Genomic DNA, 18636 nt, shown 5'->3' on the forward strand with positions numbered 1-18636 from the left:
GTCACTTTGCGAGTTCATAGAAAGCCCATAGAATATGCCTACAGGTACATTATGAAATATCATGTATATGTGTGCATTCTTCATTGCTGGTTACAAGCCTTTCAAGAGTTTATGGGAAAAATGGAATAATGTTATGCCTGGTAGAGAAATGACAAAAATAACATCAATCGGTCAGTGACACAAGTTACTTGGGGAAAAATTTTTTTCAAATTCTCCAAAGACCTCCAAACAGGAGTCAAACCTAAAAATAACCTTCTGCCAACCCTCCAAGTTTATTTTTTTCCTGGTAGCCATTTGGCGACGCAGTGCTCAAGTTTGGTCGCCAATGAAAAATTTAAGTCGTTAAATTAAGCTCACACTTTCAATCATTCTTCTCAATTTTAGTTGCCAGGCTGGTGAATTCAGTTCAAATTTAGTCGCCAGCTCCAAAATTTAAGTTGCCATGGTGACTGAAATAGTCTTAATTTGGAGGGTTGTCTGCACTCCAATCAGATGCTCCTCCACTGAGCAACATGTTCATGTCACTCATGGGATCTAGGCCATAAAACTAAGTTCAAATGTGGACCTTGTGCTTGGTCACTAATAAAATCATACAAAGGAAACAGTAAGCCACCACAGAAGTGCAACACACATTATTGTAAATGTACAATGCATAGTCTGTTCCAGTCTCTCAGTAGTTGGGGGAAGGGGGAAAACTAAGGGGAACAAGGAAAATAGAGAAAACGACTTTTCCAAGAGCTAGGTTCCCAAGGCAGGTTTTTTGCACCTTTCTAAGCGCTTGAATGCCAGGAAACTCTCAAAGACAACCTTCTAAGATGGAACACAATCCAGGTTCCTTGAAATCATGCGTGCGGACCGTGCTCACAATCTTTCTGACTGGCGCTTGTTCTGAGGTGTTGATACCGGTATCTCTTGACCACAAATATGGTAGATGTATACATCAGCGAGAACAGCCGGGGAGCTTAAATACTGCAATTCTTTGGTTGTGTCTAATAAAACAATTATTCCACTTGCGCTTGCTGGATATGAGATAGCTATAGCCAACTCCGTGCTACACCCCAAGTTGGCTTTGTACCACCTTATATCCAATGCATGCTTATGGAGTAATTGTTACCTATATCAACACCATAATCAGAATTCTATTTAAGCTTATTAAGCGTAATACTTACCAAAACCTTTCCACACCTCATGAAAATATTTGTTTCCCAATTTTTGTTATTCCCCATGTCGGGGCATGGTCCACCCGTATAATTCATAATGAAGCCTGTCCCATCTTCACTTTTTAAAAGCTTTGGATGTTGAGAGCCCATATTCTTCGGACGTAAATCGTCCGTTGTAGTCGAACAAACGGACCAGTCATCCGACTTTTCATTGCAATTATGATGGTCGACTTTACCACAAACATTGATGTAGTATGCCTTCTGTAGCTTGTCTACAACAATCTTCCACGTCCTGAAAAAATTCATTAATACAAGTCATCTATCAGTTAAGAATAGGACTCTGGAAATTCCAAAACGTAAGAAGTAATGCAAAATAAAGATTTCTTTCTATGCGCCACACGGAAGTTTCCGAAGTTTCGAACCCCTCTAGGTTTAGCGACACTAGCACGATATTTGATTAAAATTTCTTACCAATTTGTGATGGAGTATTTAGCTTTACCTACAGTCAGTGTGCATTTTGATGGAGGCTTTGCGTAAGCGTAAGGCCCAAATAATAACAACAAGCAAGCTAACACTTGTTTCACTTGGTCCGCCATCTTGGATTAGTCATGCGTAATAAGGTTGCGGTTACGTCACTCGGAAAGTGATCTTCATGTGACCGTCACCGGAGTTGTGTTTGTTCAGTGTCTGGAAAGCACCGCCTACAACCAAACGACGCGCAGGGCCAACGGGAAACTGGGAATAGGAGAAGGTTTGCTATGTCCTTCGAAGACTGAGTTTTGAATCCCATAGGCCAAAATCCGTACACTCCCCCCACCCCTACCCCCTTCCCTATCTTACAGTACGGAACGTCTTCTTCATACTGGATGTGGGGTGGGGGGGGGGGGGGGAGAGGATGGTAGGGGTGGGATATTTTGACATGTTTACAAAATAGACATTCCTATATAAATCAAATTTCGATCCTCTTGTTTTCTTGCGAATCACACTGCACTTAGTCCAGTCCCTGTTGAACTCAGACGCGAGAAAAGAGAGCAGGGACTATACTACACTGCATGCACTCTTACTTACATAAATTCTTACTATATTTTGTTATACATATCGTGTTTGCAAACAATTTATTTTGTCTTTCCAGGCCCTGCAAACAATTTTTTTCAATTTTTTTCATCCCCCCCCCCCCCCCTCCAAAAAACTAATGGTCAGTCACTAAGGGAGAAAACTATGAGATCGTTTCCGCAAGAAAGGGGCGTTAAAAAACAAAAGATGCCTCTAAACCTGGCTGGCTGTCTCCAAACTTAATTTATATCTACCTGTTGTTTCACAACAACCCCCCGTCCCTCCCCCAAAAAATCGTGAGACATAATAATACAAATAATAATAATAATAATAATAATAATAATAATAATAATAATAATAATAATAATAATAATAATAATAATAATAACTTATTTAAACATTTTGCAGTTAAAAAGAAACTGATTTATCAAGTGACTCTTACATGAAATGATAAGTCTACTATTTACAGTTAAAAAACTATCAAAAATAGACTACGCATAATATTAGTTACGAAGCCTGCTCAGTTCGCAGGCTAGGTCACTTGTTATTTCGCATGCTGGTTTTCTTCTCTGACACCAAAAATAGTCCTTATAATTGAGCTCCTCGTGGGATAAACGCGGGGAATGATGGGAAGGACGCAGGTTTTTTTAATTATTATGTTTCAAAACTCTTCCTATACCTGACATATAAAGAGTGCGTGTGCGGACGGTTATTCAAATTACCCTGATGATTGACTTAGTGAAAACGTTCGTTTTTTACCTTTTTAAGGTTTTAACATTTTTAAGAAAGTTTTACAATAATAAACTGTAAAACGCAGTTAATGGATCGTGACGTAGTACGCGTTACGGTCAGTCAAGGTCACCAATGCATGCATGCTGGCAATGTAATTCTACTGTGTTGCAACACTGTCTCATTTTATTTCTTTCGCTTAATGCGGTTGGCTAAGGCCTTCAATGTTTCACAATGTTATCTCGTGATGCCTAGTTGCTTTACAGTACGTATTTTACTATTGGTTGTACATTGTACCTCATGTGTCTGTTAAGTTTATACCTTTGATGTAACACTTCATTCTCCTCGTGGTAGCATTGTAATAGTATCACAGTTATTTCGTTTCAATCGTTGTAAGTTTTTTCCCACCCTCCCAGCCCCTTTTGTGGGAGACTTCTTGTTTTGTTACAATAAATTTGGGACACTTCCCCTTTTGCGGTTCTCGGTTAAGTCTTGGTAGCGACTTCCCCCAAGCCTTTTGGTTTTGTTTTTGCTTGTGTTTGTTATTTCTTTGCCTGCTAATACACTTGTCCGATCCAGCACTAGCTTATGGTGCTGGGGAGATAAGTGAGGCTTTTAAGGGCACACGATATGTATCGACCTGCCAATACTCTTGCTCTGCCTGTCAGCGTAGTCCTGGGGAGACAAGTGAGGCTTTAAAAGGTCACGCAATTTTAGTCGCTTGTCACGCCAACCGCAGGGTATGTGTCCCCCATTACGCCAAACTTTGTGTTGTGTGTTTTGATTTATTACATAAGATATTTTGATGCGGAACAGAGACATTAACCTTGTAAATTATAATTTTAAACTCATTTCGTACATTTCGTATTAAGAGTTTAGCACGAGGGCTCGAACGCTTCAAACTCGTTTTCATGCTATGGCGATAGTTCTATGCGCGCGCAATGCGTCACAGAGTGATGTAGACGTCAAATCCGCGGGAATAATAGAGTTTCCAAAGCCGTCGAAGAAATCTCTTTACTTCAATTGAGTAGACGCCTTAAGCTTAACGATGTATCATTTTCCTCATAAATACGAAGACGAGCAGAAGAAGGAAAGAAAACGTGCACGTAGACGACGTCGTAAAGAAATGATGCTAAAACAGTGCAGAAAAGCAGAGCAATCTCACCAAGCAACATTCCCTGTTCTGGTAGAACGATCCAAGGCCAGCCCTTCATCAAGGCACAGAACCAGGATATATCTTTCCCCGGATTTTTCGCCCTCTTACAGTGCAGCTTTTGACTCGGCAGAGAACAGCGACAACGAAGAATATTACAGCACTAGGGCTAAGCTACCCGCTCCCAACTCCGTCAGTGAATCCAGCCACCAAGTGCGGTCGAGAAAAAAGAAGAAAGCAATTAAATATGAAGAGGAAATCAACCACTCCTTGTATCCTTCGTATTTTGATACACCCCCGTCCAGAAATGGAATGAATTTCGCGTTGGACGCGCCCTGTAATAGAAGCATGGATCATCTGCCAGCCAGAAAGAGTATGGAGAATATGTATGGTATTGACCCGCAAGAAAACAAGATGCGTTTCAGGAAACCGAGCAAACTACCTCCAATAGACAAGGAAAATAGATCCAATACAGATGAGTATCCTGGCTTTGGGCTAAAGCGTTTCTGAAAACTGGTTAGTTTGAACTGCAACTCCGTTAAAAGTTGACAATGATCCTTGGTGAATTGACATTTTATGAATCGGATAAAATCAAAATGATTTTGTTCCTTTGTCGAATGAAATAATGTCAAATGCATTCATAATTTTTAATTCTACAGTACTGCATTAAATTGATTACTATGTTTCTCTGTTTTGCGTATCTCGTTATTGACAAAACTGTTAGTAGAGACCTCCAGATCAGAGTACAAATACGAGAACGAGTACGACTTTCGAATTACAATCCAGTTACGATCCCAGAGCCATCAATTCTCCCTGTTGGCTGTTGCTGGCCAGTTGAAAAGGGGAGTAACGGTACGAGACACACAGCGGTCAAACCCCGGGGGTCAAACGCCGCACGTGTGCGCAGTTTCTGTGCAATTCCCGCCAAAATTCTCCGCCGTCCCTGGAAAGTTAAGGTTTATACGCTGCTTATGGATGAGATTTTTGATAATTGATCTCAACTGAGATTTTCTCAGTCACCGTACTATTTCTATAACAGTTTCTTACAAAAGTGTGCACACCTTCGAGTCAAATTCTTAGAAAAGTTCGAGGCGCCGAAAGCCTGAGGTGACGTCATTTTTGCGTTTGACCGCTGTGTGGGTACGAGACTTTCTCCAAAAAACTGCTGCGCTGCGTCGGCGGGCAAGTGAAACGTTCCCGTCAGTTCAGGCTCGTAACTAGGTATATGGGATCAAGGATCACAGCCTCGGGATCGTGATCATGGACCCGGGATCCCGGGTCACAAGTCATGGCATGTCATGGGATACGGATCAGCCAATCAGATGGGATCAGAATGGAACCAGGGATCAAATGTTGCCACATTTTGGGGATCAGGAATCAAAATTTAGAGCTAAAATTTGGGATCAGCGATGAAAAATATACCTGTTTACGGAGGGTAGCAAAGGGTGTGTCGACAAGACTCGTGATCCCGTTTTACGAACAAATTTTAAACAAATCCTAAAAGGCTCGCTTCGCTAGCTTATTTACTGTGAAAACTCGCGAGGTCGACTTGTGGCAAGTCTACACGTATACTTGAAACAGCAGAATTACGAATCACATTTCTTTTCCAGCGATTTTCACGCGTCACAGTATAATTGTTGCCCTATTTTCACGCGTCACAGACTAATTTTTGTCCTTTTCACGTGTCACGCATAAACCCTTTGCTACCCTCTTTACGACCCTGTTCAGTTGATTGTCACCTGGAAGTCGATAAAGGAAAATTAACCGCCGTGGCGATTTTGGAAAGCTGATGTCTCAATCGTGCGTCAGCTCTTCGTAAGGGCAAAATGCTGCGACAAAGCACATTTATGATGCTTCGTTACGGCTTTTTATTGCACAGACGAAGGGCTAACGCACGAAACGTCAGCTTTACAAAATCCACGAACTCCGGTTTATTTACTTTTAGAGCAGTTTTCAATTGAGTGTCGTAAAACCAAAACCAAAGTAATTACTCTGGCCAATCACAAAGGACACAGACAATGAACTGCATAAGGAGGACACTGTAGCTCACAGTTTGAACTCAGAGCGAAAAAAACCGTAATAGTATTTCCTGTTAAACCCAAAGAAGCAGATAGTCAAATTGCTCGTTAAAATTGCAGATGTGGCCATTAATTGGCACAATAATATGTTTCCGCGAAACTTGCGCCATCTTTGTTTTTGATCTTGCGCGAAACTCGCGCACGTGAGATCGCCTTAGGTTGAGCAGTCGACTCTGTCATGTGAATGCAGAACGAACTTCATTCCGGAAAGAATTCCGGAATGAAAGTCATTCCGGAATTTATATGTAAACAGGCCCCTTAGTTTTCAAGTGTGCAATATAAATTTAAAAGGAAGAATTCCTGAGTGTGATTGGCCAGTAGATGTGTTGACTAAATTACCAGCCTTGAACGAAGACCAGGCGCGTTGCAGTTGTTGAAATCTAAATCGAGCCAACCAAATGTAGTTACTCCTCTCTCCTCCGCAGAGGCCTCTTATTTTTTCGTACGGGCTGGGAAATGGGGAGAGGTGAAAAGTATGCGCGCGGAGCCTGGGGAGAATCGAAACGAAAGAGTGCGGGTTTTCCCGTCGTCCCCCGCGCTCCCCCTATTTTTCATTTTTCGTGTTTTTCGCCCTCCCTCACTGAAGGAGCCTCTCTGGAGGAGAGAGAAGTTACCCTTGACTAGTTTCACAACAGGCATGAAAAAAAGCCGTTCTGGTTAGCAACCTACTTACTAGTTAGTAAGATCAACTGGACTCTCTTCTAACTTAAAAAAAAAATCAACCACAATACTTTATTATTCTAAATACAAAGATCAATATTAATTTCACGTGAGACAATTTTAAATAAGAAACTTGACTACAGCAGTTGTTTGTTGCACAAACAACAGAGTGTGCTGAAAAACGAGCGTTGTATGCTACGTACGTATAACTAAGTTGTTATTTGAAGAAAATCACTAGTTTAGTTTAATTTTAAAAGACGTTATTAATTTTTCCAATGTGCTAATGAAAGAAAAAAGTCATCTTCAGAGAGTCAGAGCAGATGAGGTTTGTTAGCCTGCGTCTACAGCTTGACACCTTTCTCATCCGCCTAAAAAAAAATAATACCAGAGAACAAATCAGTGTTGTTTTGTTAAAGACGGTTTTCCTTCGTACTGAATTGTCATCAAAGCTTTTCAAGGTCAACGGAACGTCGTCCCCAGGGTCTTCTCCGTGACGATTTTTCGATAAATGGCGGCTCGTCATTTTGAAAAGTACTGAGAGAAAACTCTGATGACGAGGTGTCCATACTATATCAAGTGAACTATCTGTTAGAGGTGTCAGTAACATGGGGTTTACCGCAAAGAGGTAACCGTTATTTAAAGCAAGAAGCTTGCCGGGGTCCGTGTATTGCGGATCGAATTGGAATTTGAAAGTGTTGGATTTTGTGGAGGAGTACCCGGGGAAAAACCCTTGGAGCAAGGACGAGAGCAACAACAAACACAACCCACATACGACGCCGAGTCCGGGTATCGAACCTGGACTACATTGGTGGGAGGCGAGTGCTCTCACAGACTGCGTGATCCCTGCTTCCTTACATGTCTTTCGGATTTTGCAACGCCATAGATGACGGATACGCCGCCCGAAGCAATTGATCATGACAGTGAGCCAAGAGTAGTAAAGGATTGGGTTATAAACGTTATCTCTCTGTTCCACGCACATAATCACGTACACATAACTGTATATAATTATTCTCTTATGGTCAAGGCTAAATTTTACTTTCTGAAAATAGTTTACCGTCGTACCTTCTTTTTCAGCCATTTCAAAGCTATAAGGACCTGCGCAAAACAATAGAAAAACAAAAGTCAGCAGTTACATGTTTTCTTGCGCTTGTTACGTGTTCTCCCGCGCTTGGCACTGGTTACATGTTTTCCCGCGCTTGATGCTGGTTACACTATTTCCTGCGCTCCGCACTGGTGACATGTTTTTCCGCCCTTGGCACTGGTTACATGTTTTTCCGCGCTTGATGCTGGTTACACTATTTCCTGCGCTCCGCACTGGTGACATGTTTTTCCGCCCTTGGCACTGGTTACCTGTTTTCCCGCGCTTGATGCTGGTTACACTATTTCCTGCGCTCCGCACTGGTGACATGTTTTTCCGCCCTTGGCACTGGTTACCTGTTTTCCCGCGCTTGATGCTGGTTACACTATTTCCTGCGCTCCGCACTGGTGACATGTTTTTCCGCGCTTGGCACTGGTTACATGTTTTCCCGCGCTTGATGCTGGTTACACTATTTCCTGCGCTCCGCACTGGTGACATGTTTTTCCGCCCTTGGCACTGGTTACATGTTTTCCCGCGCTTGATGCTGGTTACACTATTTCCTGCGCTCCGCACTGGTGACATGTTTTTCCGCGCTTGGCACTGGTGACATGTTTTCTCGCGCTTGGCACTGGTGACATGTTCTCCCGCGCTTGGCACTGGTTACATGTTTCCCCGCGCTTAGCACTGGTTACATGTTTTCCCGCGCTTGGCACCGGTTACATGTTTTCCCGCGCTTGGCACTGGTGACATGTTTTTCCGCGCTTGGCACTGGTGACATGTTTTTCCGCGCTTGGCACTGGTGACATGTTTTCTCGCGCTTGGCACTGGTGACATGTTCTCCCGCGCGTGGCACCGGTTACATGTTTCCCCGCGCTTGGCACCGGTTACATGTTTCCCGCGCTTTTCCCGCGCTTGACACTTGGTATTAAATTCGGTCTCATGTTTTCCCGTGATATCAGTTAAGAGTTAAGCTTCAAATTCTGAATGGTTTCTTTCCATTTTCTATCGCCGTGCTTATAAGCTTGGTGGTTACTTTGACTGTTGATTTACTCATTGTCAAAAAGCGTGTCTGATCGATAAGCTACAGAAATAAGCACATACCTGAGGAATATTCTGTTTTTCAAACAGATCTACAGTAACAAATCCATACTCCTTTTGAACCCCGTACGAGGTCACAAAATCACTAAACCAACCAATGTTTTCCATCTGCGAAGAGAATTCAAAAATATGCATAATATAATAAATCTTTTCAAGGTAATTCTGTATGAGCTATTTCGGCCTGGCAATGCCTTGATGATGACTCCTGACAGCTACTTAAAAGACAATTTGGCTGTGCGTATGGCGTTCAGGTCTTGGCCAACCCTAGTCCAGTTCCTGTACTCTCTCTTCCACGCGCCCTTTATAGGGGTTGAACCCAGGCGCGCAAAGAGAGAGTCCAGGATAACTTGCATGCGCATGCTCAGAACGAACCAATCAGAAGCGTTTAGTGTGGCGTCACTTGCTTAGGACGCGCGCGCTAGGTTAAAAATGCTCGCTCAAATGACGAATTCCACTACGCGACCAAGCGCGCGAATAAATGCAGGAAAAATTATTTGCTAAATTGCATCCAAAACCAATTCAATAGACAGCTACAAAATACTAGGAATAGTAAATGGATAGCGAATTGTGTTTTGTCCGAGAGCTTTTAGTAGACACTGACTGGAAAGCTTGGCTTTTTTAAGTTATTCCGGTGACCCTGCTTTAGTACACGGTCGCGTAGTTGAACTCGTCATCTGTGCGCGAGCGTTTTCAAAAGTGCTGCCAAATATGGTTTTTCTCCCAATTTTGGGGGAAAAACTAGCGCATGCGCATGCAAGTTATCCTGGACTCTCTCTTCTCGCGCCTGGGTTCAGCCCCTATAAAGGGCGCGGAAGAGAGATCTCAGGGACTGGACTAGGCCAACCCACGGGGATATGTTATGTGGCTACTACTCTCAAATGGAATCTTTACTTCGTGTGTATAGTGCTGTAGGTATATTAAAAGATTACGAAGAGCACTGACTGCTGTAAGCAGTGGAAGGAGGAAGCAGAACTTTACTCGTTGACTGACATTTCTTGGAGATGACAAATGTTGGATTGCTCCTACCATGCTCACTTCATGCAAATAGTTACACGCGAGATAAACGCACAATTCAATTTAATGGTATTCAACTTACACGATACAAGCTTAATTGAACTCTTCACTTGACTTTTTTTTTCTCAATGCAAAACGTACCTTGTGGAATGGCATTTTCTTTTCATTGACTTTCTTTATTGCACCAGGCTGGATCTTGTTTGCTAGACTGGAGAAAATGAAAAAAAAAATGAATCAATCTGAAGACATAAAACTGAAAAAAACTCAGAGACTCAAAGGACAGTGCAGAATGCAATTTGGCCAACAACTGACAGCATGATAATAATTTTCCAGGGTAATTTCGCTTGAGAATAAGTCAAATGAGTTCACCTTTCAGTCTGAAACGCTGTTTCATGTGTACTTGTAAGATGTTGAAAGACCAAACGTGACAACTAAATCACGCGACACCTTCATCCGGGAGAAAGATTTCCCTTATTGAAAAGTCACACACGCGGCCGACCAGTTGACACAATTAAGAGACGATTTTTTTAGTAAAGGAAGTTTTCAATCATTTGAACCGTTGTGTTTTACGTACACTTTCGTTGATTTGAGAGTTTTTAAGCAGCAAACGTGATACTTTTACTTTTCGTGCAAACTTATGTAACATGACTCTAATTTAAGTCTAATTAAATTAACGCCACGGATTCTACAAGAATCATACCGCATTGAAAATCACACCACGTTGGACTTTGCTACAAACTTTCTAAACACGTCTCTGTTATTTTAATTTTCGTTAGTTTGAATTCAGTTTGATATTGAAACAGCAAACGTGATATTTGTGCTTTTCGTGCAAAGGTTTGCAACATGATACCTTTGTTTTTCTCGTAGACTGCTGTGATGCCTTAAAGTCTAATTAAATTAACTCTACGGATTCTACAAGAATTCGTTTTCTGTTAGATATTTAATCTTACCATAAGCGCTCCAGTTATCCTCCCTCTTTCTGACTTGTAAGCTCATACTAGAACTTTACTTTTTGCTAGATCGAGATAGAGCGGTAGCGACTGCAACTAAACACACTTGGTGCGTTTCTATCGCGCAAGGCTCTCTTACGTTAATACTATGTGACTATGTATATTGCTTAAACAGACATTACTTGCAGAGTGTTTGCCCGTCTTCCAACGCCTCAGCAAAGGACATTGGGTCGTCTGAAGGTACTGAAGCTCCAGTCGCCCTCTTTATCCAGGAACAGATCTCCTCTGCTAAACCTTTATCCCATTTTGAGGCCATCTAACCAAATTAACCAAAAAAAAAACACATTAAGTTTAATATCACTGATTTGAAAGTGATCATCTGAAAACTCTAAGCAATAGGCCTTATTCGTATTCTCGGTATTGGACTGGAACTAGCTTGCAATGGAGGCTAATGCGGGTAATCTTTTCAAATGCAAATGACATAAAGCTGCTTTTAATGATATTCCCCCGCAATACCGAGAATACGAATAAGGCCTATTGCAGCCAGTGAAATGTTGGCAAAGAAGTAAAGCGTCAAGCCGCCTGACGCGTTCTGGGGGAGGAGCGGGTCGCGTTGCAAAGGACAAGAATTATTTTGTATCGGTAATATTGTGCTGATTTGAATTGGTTCTGAAATTGAAACTTCATCACAGTCGGCAGTCACAGCAGTTAACGGCATGCCAAATATTATACATAATTTATTGAAGGTGGTAGAAGTTCTTAGTTTCAAACATTAACCCACCAAAATGAACATAAATTGAGCGTTGGAAATTTGTATGTTTGAGGCGTAGCCATAAAATTTCATCGAAAGAAGTCGGGATGGCTTGTCTAAAACAACTTTTTTGAGCTACTAACTAAGGAAGTATTAAAACTATTTTAATTTGCTCGTATAGACACAGCCGAAACAATGTTCCCTGAAGCTTTAGACTCCCAAAATACATTAGCGCTGAAGTGAACTTGAACTGATTCGAATACTTTGTAACTGAAAGTAAAATAATTTAGTCTTATTTCTTCTCTAAAGGAGTGAAGGGGTCCGTAAAATACTGTTGAATAATGAACTAAACTACGCGTAGAAATTTCAACTTGTTTACAGTGCTGGACTAGTTGAAATTCAAATTCCTGTAGTGTAAACTTAAGTCAGTATTCAGTCAAAAGATTCGTTTGTTATCCCGGTTAGGTTTCTTAAGATCTCTTAAATGTAATGTAGAATATAAATGCAAAAAATATATAACTTTACCTCTGTCCCAATAGCTACCCTATGCGAATTATCAGATGTGGAAGTCGAGTGCGATCGAAGACTCGAATTTCTCGCTTGGGTTAATATCTTTTAACGAGCGCCAAGTAATTTGCATCGTAATTGTCAAAAGAAGAAAGCAGCTGAAAGATTTACTGTGACAGCTCGATAAACATGACAATGGAACGCATTTAAAATCGGTTTAAACCAATCACGAACAGTATCAATTGCCGGAAAAGATAGCTCCTAACAAAAACAGTCTTCATTTAAAAAGCTTTCTTCCATTTTGCGCCAAAAAAATAATTTTATTATTTATACATTCAAAACGAGTGACGATTAGTGTTACATTGGGTATATTTTTACGATGGTCTCGGAGATAGTCACCTGCGATTGGGCGAATTTTCCCGTTTTAGGCCATGTTACACGAGGCAATTCTCATTGCAACTTGCTATGCAACAAACGTTGCAATGCTAGTTGCCAAAAAATACGTGTAACACCCTATCTTTGCAACCTGCAATGCTACAGAATGTTGGGTTGCAAGAACTGAAATTTAGAACTATAGAGCCACATGACGTCACGGCAGCCATATTGGTGTCCGAAAACGAAGGAACGGCGGCCATGTTGGTGTACCAAGCCATTCCTCCAGGAATTAAACTTTATTTTTATGCAAAAATAATCTTTTGTTTTAGTAAACCAATATGGCCGATGGTCACGTGAGCAAAAACGCTCTTTTCTCTACTTTTGGCAACGTTGCGAGACAAGGTGCATTTACAACGCTCCGAATTGCGCCAAAACACTCCTTTGTCACATTTCTAAATGCCACGTGACCTGTTGATTCTAAATATACTCATTGCGCATAGTTATCTTTTAACACCGTGTACTACGCATTAGTTTTAGGTTGAACACATAAAACAGACCGATTGTGTAATAAGCCGCGGCATAATGCGCGGTCGCTCAGCTAAGTTCCGATTATTGAGCTTTTGAAAGTGCCGTAAAGGCTGCGTGTTTAAATATATGTGAATCGTAACATGCAAAAGCAATTTTATTAAATGAGCCAATCTGAGAGTGTGGCCTTCACTCGCGGGAGATTTCAAGATGATAATTTCTAGCGGATGCGCTGAATATAAGTTGCGAGCAAAAATTGCGAACATGTGGCACCCTTTGCAACTTGCAATGTATATCAGTCGTCGTCGTTGCGTTGCAAGTTGCAAGACAGCCCCATCATTAAGGCGGGTTTGCACGGTACGATTTGTCGCCCCGCGGAGTTTGGCCCAGCTTTGATAGGAAAATGAGTGCGCAGTTAAAAGTCGGCTCGATTTTAAAAAAATCTCCAGTGCCACAGTTTTGAGAAATCGGGCCGATTTTTATCCTCGCAATTCACTAAGGCAAAGAAGATCGGGCCGATGAAATCGCAGCTTGTAAATTTGCTTGGAACAAATCGGGCCGACAAATCGCAGCGTGTAAGTCGGACTTTAGAAATGAACCAGTAAGCAATGGGAGAAGTCATTTTTATTGCAGTGATAAGTTACTTCATTTATAAACCTGGATAAGCCATTCTTAGTGTGAAACTGGTACTCTTTTTTAGGATAATTATATCTCACTTAAAATATTGCCAAGAAAGAAAGGCCGTATTTACTAAAAAAAAATTGCATGGCATGCGAAACCCTGCACCACGCGCGCGAGTGCATTGCAAGTGTTCTTGCTACATGTAATCCTCAAATCAATGTTAGCCATCTTGACAATTTCTAAATGTAATCATTCTGTTAAGTGCACTGATTAAATTCTTTAGCCTATATCCGGCTGTCTTATCTACGTTTCGTCTGTTAACGTTTTTAAAAAAATCCTAAGTCATTTTATGAAAGGCTCCCACGATCCAACGACTAGAAACAAAATGTTCATGTTCCATCGCTGATTTTGTGGCGGGAAAGCCGCTGGAATTACGTTACGCAAAGTCGTGTTTTGTGTCGGTCTGATCAATATTGACTTATCAGTCTTAATCAATATTTATAAAGTTTTAGCGTCTTATGGGGATTGAAGAAAAGAAAGCGCTTTTTGTCCAAGGATTCACCCTTCCATTAATAAACAGTTTTATATAGCAATCGTTTTTTTGTAATCGAAAACCAAAAAGTTGGAAAAGTGCATTTAGGTCTAATACTTTGTTTTGGTTCGTGAACAAAAACCATTACGTTATTGTTTATATTTTAATCCTTTTGATAATTTATTCTACGCTTTCAATCGACAGCAAAAGTGAAAGCTACGGGGCCTCTGTTGTCTGGAATCAACCCAAAAGCTCCTCCCAGAGAGTCGAAGAATTAAATTTAAATCTTTAGATACCTCGTTAGAAAGTTAAAAAATGCGTCTGGGTTCAAAAGCTTAAATAAAACCTTTCTGTACGCTCTCGGCATTTTCATGCAGTTTTCATGGTCCCTTTCGTGCACAGCGACAGTTTAATGCAAAGGGCATTCGTCTGTTCTTCAAAGGCCATGAGTTTTTACATAACTATGCTAAGGTGGTCGATTGGATATGGAACAGAAAACTTGCGCAGATATTATCACTCAGTTACTTTGACACGCGAAAAAATGACCCGAGACAATTTACCCAAACAAATACGTTTTCACAGTCGATCGACAAAAGTAGGTACAATATTTATCGCATGCACGCTGTGATCGAAGCTCATACATATTTTTACTTTCAAATTCTACATTGCGAAGCTTTTTTGGGTGTAAGATCTGGCGTTGATCTGAATTTGACTCGCTATCAGTTGACGAGCTTTATAATTTAACAGCCAGATTGCAGTCTTTGGCCTTTGTAAGAGTCGCTCGACATTAACAGCCATTAACTGGGGCATTCAAGCCCGAGGAATTGATTCCAATCAAGATTGTATGCTTGAGCAGAGATCAAAACTACAATTACAAAAAATTACCTTGCTTTTACCGTCGGCTGCAGAAGGATGAAACGGACGATAAGCCATCCTTGAGGTTGACAAGAGCGGTCGACAAGAGCGGTGGACTTATCTGTCTGAAGTGAACGAACTGATATGGACTCACGAATGGCATGTGTCACGCCTGTGTAACGCCCGTCTACGAAAAAAAACATCAGATCAGCCATGCAGACAGGAGAAAATTTTGATGCTTTCAGATAATGACCATAATGATGTTCCACCCGCCTGGGTGAAGGTGAAAGGAAGAAATGGCAGGTTGATTATTTTTTTCGCGTGGAAATGTTTTCAGAGCAGCCATCATGATGCCACACCGATCGAGGCTGCAGCTTTCCGCGCGTGCTTAAGATTAGTGGGTTCCGGTACACAAACCCGGTACACAAACGCGCGCGGTAATCAAAAAACCCTCTGGTAACCGGAGTGATCAGTGTCATGCACTGCTAGGTATAAACAGGCTGGATGAAACAAAAAATTATCAACCTGTTTTGTCAATCCCGGCTATCACATATTTTGTAGTTGTCCGACTTAATCCCGGGGTCCGGGGATTTAACAGACGATGCGAGTTTATATTTAGATCTATGTGCCTCATGGTTAGTGCGCTGGACTCGGGTAGCCTGCGTCGCAGACTTAATCTAACCCCGGCTAGGACTTAACCAAGGGTTTAGTTTCGTCTGTGGCGCAGGCTAGACTCCGGATCGAGCGGTCCGGGCTCAAGCCCTTGGCCGCGGCATTGCGATGGGTTCTTGGGCAAGACACTTTACTCTCGTACTACCCCCTCTCCACCCAGGTGTATAAATAGGTACCCGCGAATCCACTGCTAGGCATAACAATGCGTTGGACTAGCATCCCATCCAGTGCAGTGGGGAGTAGAAATACTCCTAGTCGCTTCATGCTAGGGAAACCGGGATAAGCTCCAGTAGCTCCGGCTTAATGGGAAACTAAGCTCGAAATTGAATTGGAGTGCAAACAAATGAGGCTTTATTGTGTCATGCTATGGGAACTCACGGGGGAGACTAAGTAGGGCGGTCCCAGGGTGGTCACGACCTGCAATTCTTATCGATTCTGTCGCATCAGCTGGTGGAATGTTTTTTCGACGTCATCCCAATGTTTCATTAAACTGGCCTACTTTGTATTGGCAGTGGGTCAGTCAGTTAAGAAGTTCAGGTCGATCAGAGAGCCTGGGTCCTATTTTCTTGAAGTCGTCCACAGAAAAGGCCCGGTTATTCGAAATGGGAATACCGTATTTTCTCGATTAAACGCCGGGCCCCGAATAAACGCCGGGTCTCCAAGTTGTATTTGAAAATAAACCCCTTAGACAATTATTAAAGGTTGAATATGCTTTAAAAATAATGTCTAATTATATAGCTGTCAAAAAGAATGAATAAAGATCACTTCCTAGAAACATAGGGCTTGAAAAAAACTCCCTAATTCAAATAAACGCCGGCCCTATAGGGCCAAGTTTGAAATAAACGCCGGGGGCGTTTAATCGAGAAAATACGGTAACTTCACTAAACGGCGTCAGAATGGCTATTTTAAAAACGGTGAACGAGGAAAGATAATCCTTCTCCCCCCTCTGATCGCCATTCGCGCATCCTGTTTCCCCTTGTCCCTTCCCTTTGAAAGCATGACACACAAGGTAAGCCACCATCGGCCCGAGCCAACGGCGTCGGAGGCTACACAAAACGTGATGGGTCGTGATATCCATCGGGTATTCTCTCGTGATGGTTCATGATCAGTCGTGGGTAGTTGAACCTCTACGTCAAAACGAGAATAGGAAAACGTTGCGTCAAACTGGCTACGCGACTCATAAATTACTGCTAACTTCTGTTTTCATTAAAAATAAAATGAAAACGCAGTGAGCTTTGAGAGAATCAAAGGGCCCTTAGAGCCAGCTCATTCTTCTGCATTTTTTCGGGGGGGGGGGGTGGTAGGGTTTGGGAGTGGTGGTGGGTAATGAAAATGTACTGGTACAGTCCACTTAAGTCAAGTACAGTCCCCTGTAAAGTCAAAATCAGATACGCATGTGAAAAGAAATGAAATCACAATTTCACATCTTCTAAAAATGGTGCAACGTGAATCAAGTTGCCGAGCTGTTTAGACCTTAGGGTCCCATGGACATGGCCCCATTCCCCGCTACGTAAAAGTCCACAAGCAGTTATTTCAAAAAGAAATAGTATTTCGTTTCCGGATCGCGGAACGATAAGCATAATAAAAATATAATTGATAAGAGGAGAAGATCCTAGGTCGAGAATCAGTATTACGCGGGGAGGAATTGCGAAACAGTCAAGTTTTTTACATGTATGCACATTCCTTTACCCTTCCGTGCCAGCAAACACAAGACATCCGAAGACATCCAGTCTTGTTTGCTCTTCTTAGCGCTATTATTGATGGAAAATGTACAAAGTCAACAACAAAATAGACAGAAAAGCTAGAATATTTACATAACAATTAAACACGGAAAGGGCTTTCACAATATTTTCACCAATACATCGCTTTTAATAATCGATCGTAGGGTCGCATCCGTTTGGTATTTCTATTTGTAATTAAACTTCATAGCTTTTCGTCCTTCTGACAAATATATTTTCGATATTTGAAGACCATGTTTTTACTGCTAAAACGTGTGGACATTGTGGTTACGAGCTTTCTTCTGGTTGGATAGTGTGTAAATAGTTCACATCTTCCACGAAGCTCAGATACACATGTGAAAAGAAATGAAATGAATATTTGTTACCGTTTTAGATTACCTTTCTGTCAGCACGCATCTACCGGGCAGTGACAATCATTGTTCATGGATTGAGCAGCGAATGAGATTTGAGAGAAAGATGCGCATGAACACGTCGTGTAAAACGGATGACGTGAGTCACGGGAAATGAGATGACGTGACAGGAGACAAAAACGTGCTGCTCGGATGCCTGGCGGGACTTCATTGCGTGTAACAGCGCACGTTAAAATGAACCCCCAGGTTGTCAACATTTCGACTTTGTGATACACGTTTCCCTTTTTAAAAGTTCCGAAATTGTGATTTGATGTAAATTTATTTATTACTTTATAAAAGGATTTCATTTCTTTTCACATTTGTATCTGAGCTTCATTGAAGTTATTTATGACGTTACTTAGGGGGGAGGGGTAGCATGTAAAATTACTTCCGTTCTGCAACTTCCATCCACACATTTTTTTGTCCACACATTTTTTGCCCTCGCGCTGGACGACTTCCGCTTCCGTCCACATCTGATCCACTATAATACTCATTCTTTGAGAAAGAGCTAAAAAAAAGAGTTGACGTATCTTTATTTTTGGTTCATTGTGCATGCACAGAAATGCGTGCAGGGTCGCGTGCAGGTGAACATCAGCTGCGTCACGTCACGAGCCAAAACCAACTCTACTTCAAACGTACCAAATAAATTCCATTGAATATTTTTTTTAGATCGCTCTTTATACTTTCTCTTGGACGT

General features: G+C 41.7%; 3 protein-coding genes across 4 annotated transcripts in view; 1 reads left to right on the forward strand and 2 right to left on the reverse strand.

The window, feature by feature from the left end:
* The window catches only part of LOC144656117 (cation-independent mannose-6-phosphate receptor-like), a 45991-nt gene extending 44124 nt beyond the window's left edge, over positions 1-1867 (reverse strand). Inside the window, exons 1-2 of the mRNA XM_078516341.1 lie at positions 1632-1867; positions 1170-1452 (exon numbers count right to left, since the gene is read on the reverse strand). Of these exons, the coding sequence (XP_078372467.1) occupies positions 1170-1452; positions 1632-1756 (408 nt within the window). The 5' untranslated portion in view covers positions 1757-1867. The remainder of the gene's footprint in view (positions 1-1169; positions 1453-1631) is intronic.
* Positions 1868-3907: 2040 nt separating this feature from the next.
* Positions 3908-14934, forward strand: LOC144656131 (uncharacterized). Its single transcript, XM_078516363.1, has 2 exons — positions 3908-4722; positions 14919-14934. The coding sequence occupies exon 1, from the start codon at positions 3991-3993 to the stop codon at positions 4603-4605; it is 615 nt and encodes a 204-aa protein (XP_078372489.1). The 5' UTR covers positions 3908-3990; the 3' UTR covers positions 4606-4722; positions 14919-14934.
* On the reverse strand, positions 6880-15320 carry LOC144656133 (calponin-1-like). 2 transcript variants are annotated; one of them, XM_078516365.1, is made up of 6 exons: positions 15170-15320; positions 11156-11289; positions 10165-10231; positions 9013-9117; positions 7896-7928; positions 6880-7201 (listed from the first exon to the last, which is right to left on the reverse strand). In XM_078516365.1, the coding sequence occupies exons 1-6, from the start codon at positions 15215-15217 to the stop codon at positions 7175-7177; spliced, it is 414 nt and encodes a 137-aa protein (XP_078372491.1). In that variant the 5' UTR covers positions 15218-15320; the 3' UTR covers positions 6880-7174. The 2 variants fall into 2 exon arrangements, with proteins under 2 accessions (XP_078372491.1, XP_078372492.1); XM_078516366.1 differs by lacking the exon at positions 15170-15320 and adding an exon at positions 12250-12378.
* Between the last annotated feature and the right edge of the window lie 3316 nt (positions 15321-18636).

Source organism: Oculina patagonica, chromosome 6 (assembly GCF_052425735.1).
Source record: "Oculina patagonica isolate OP01 chromosome 6, crgOcupat, whole genome shotgun sequence".
NCBI classification, from domain to species: domain Eukaryota; kingdom Metazoa; phylum Cnidaria; class Anthozoa; order Scleractinia; family Oculinidae; genus Oculina; species Oculina patagonica.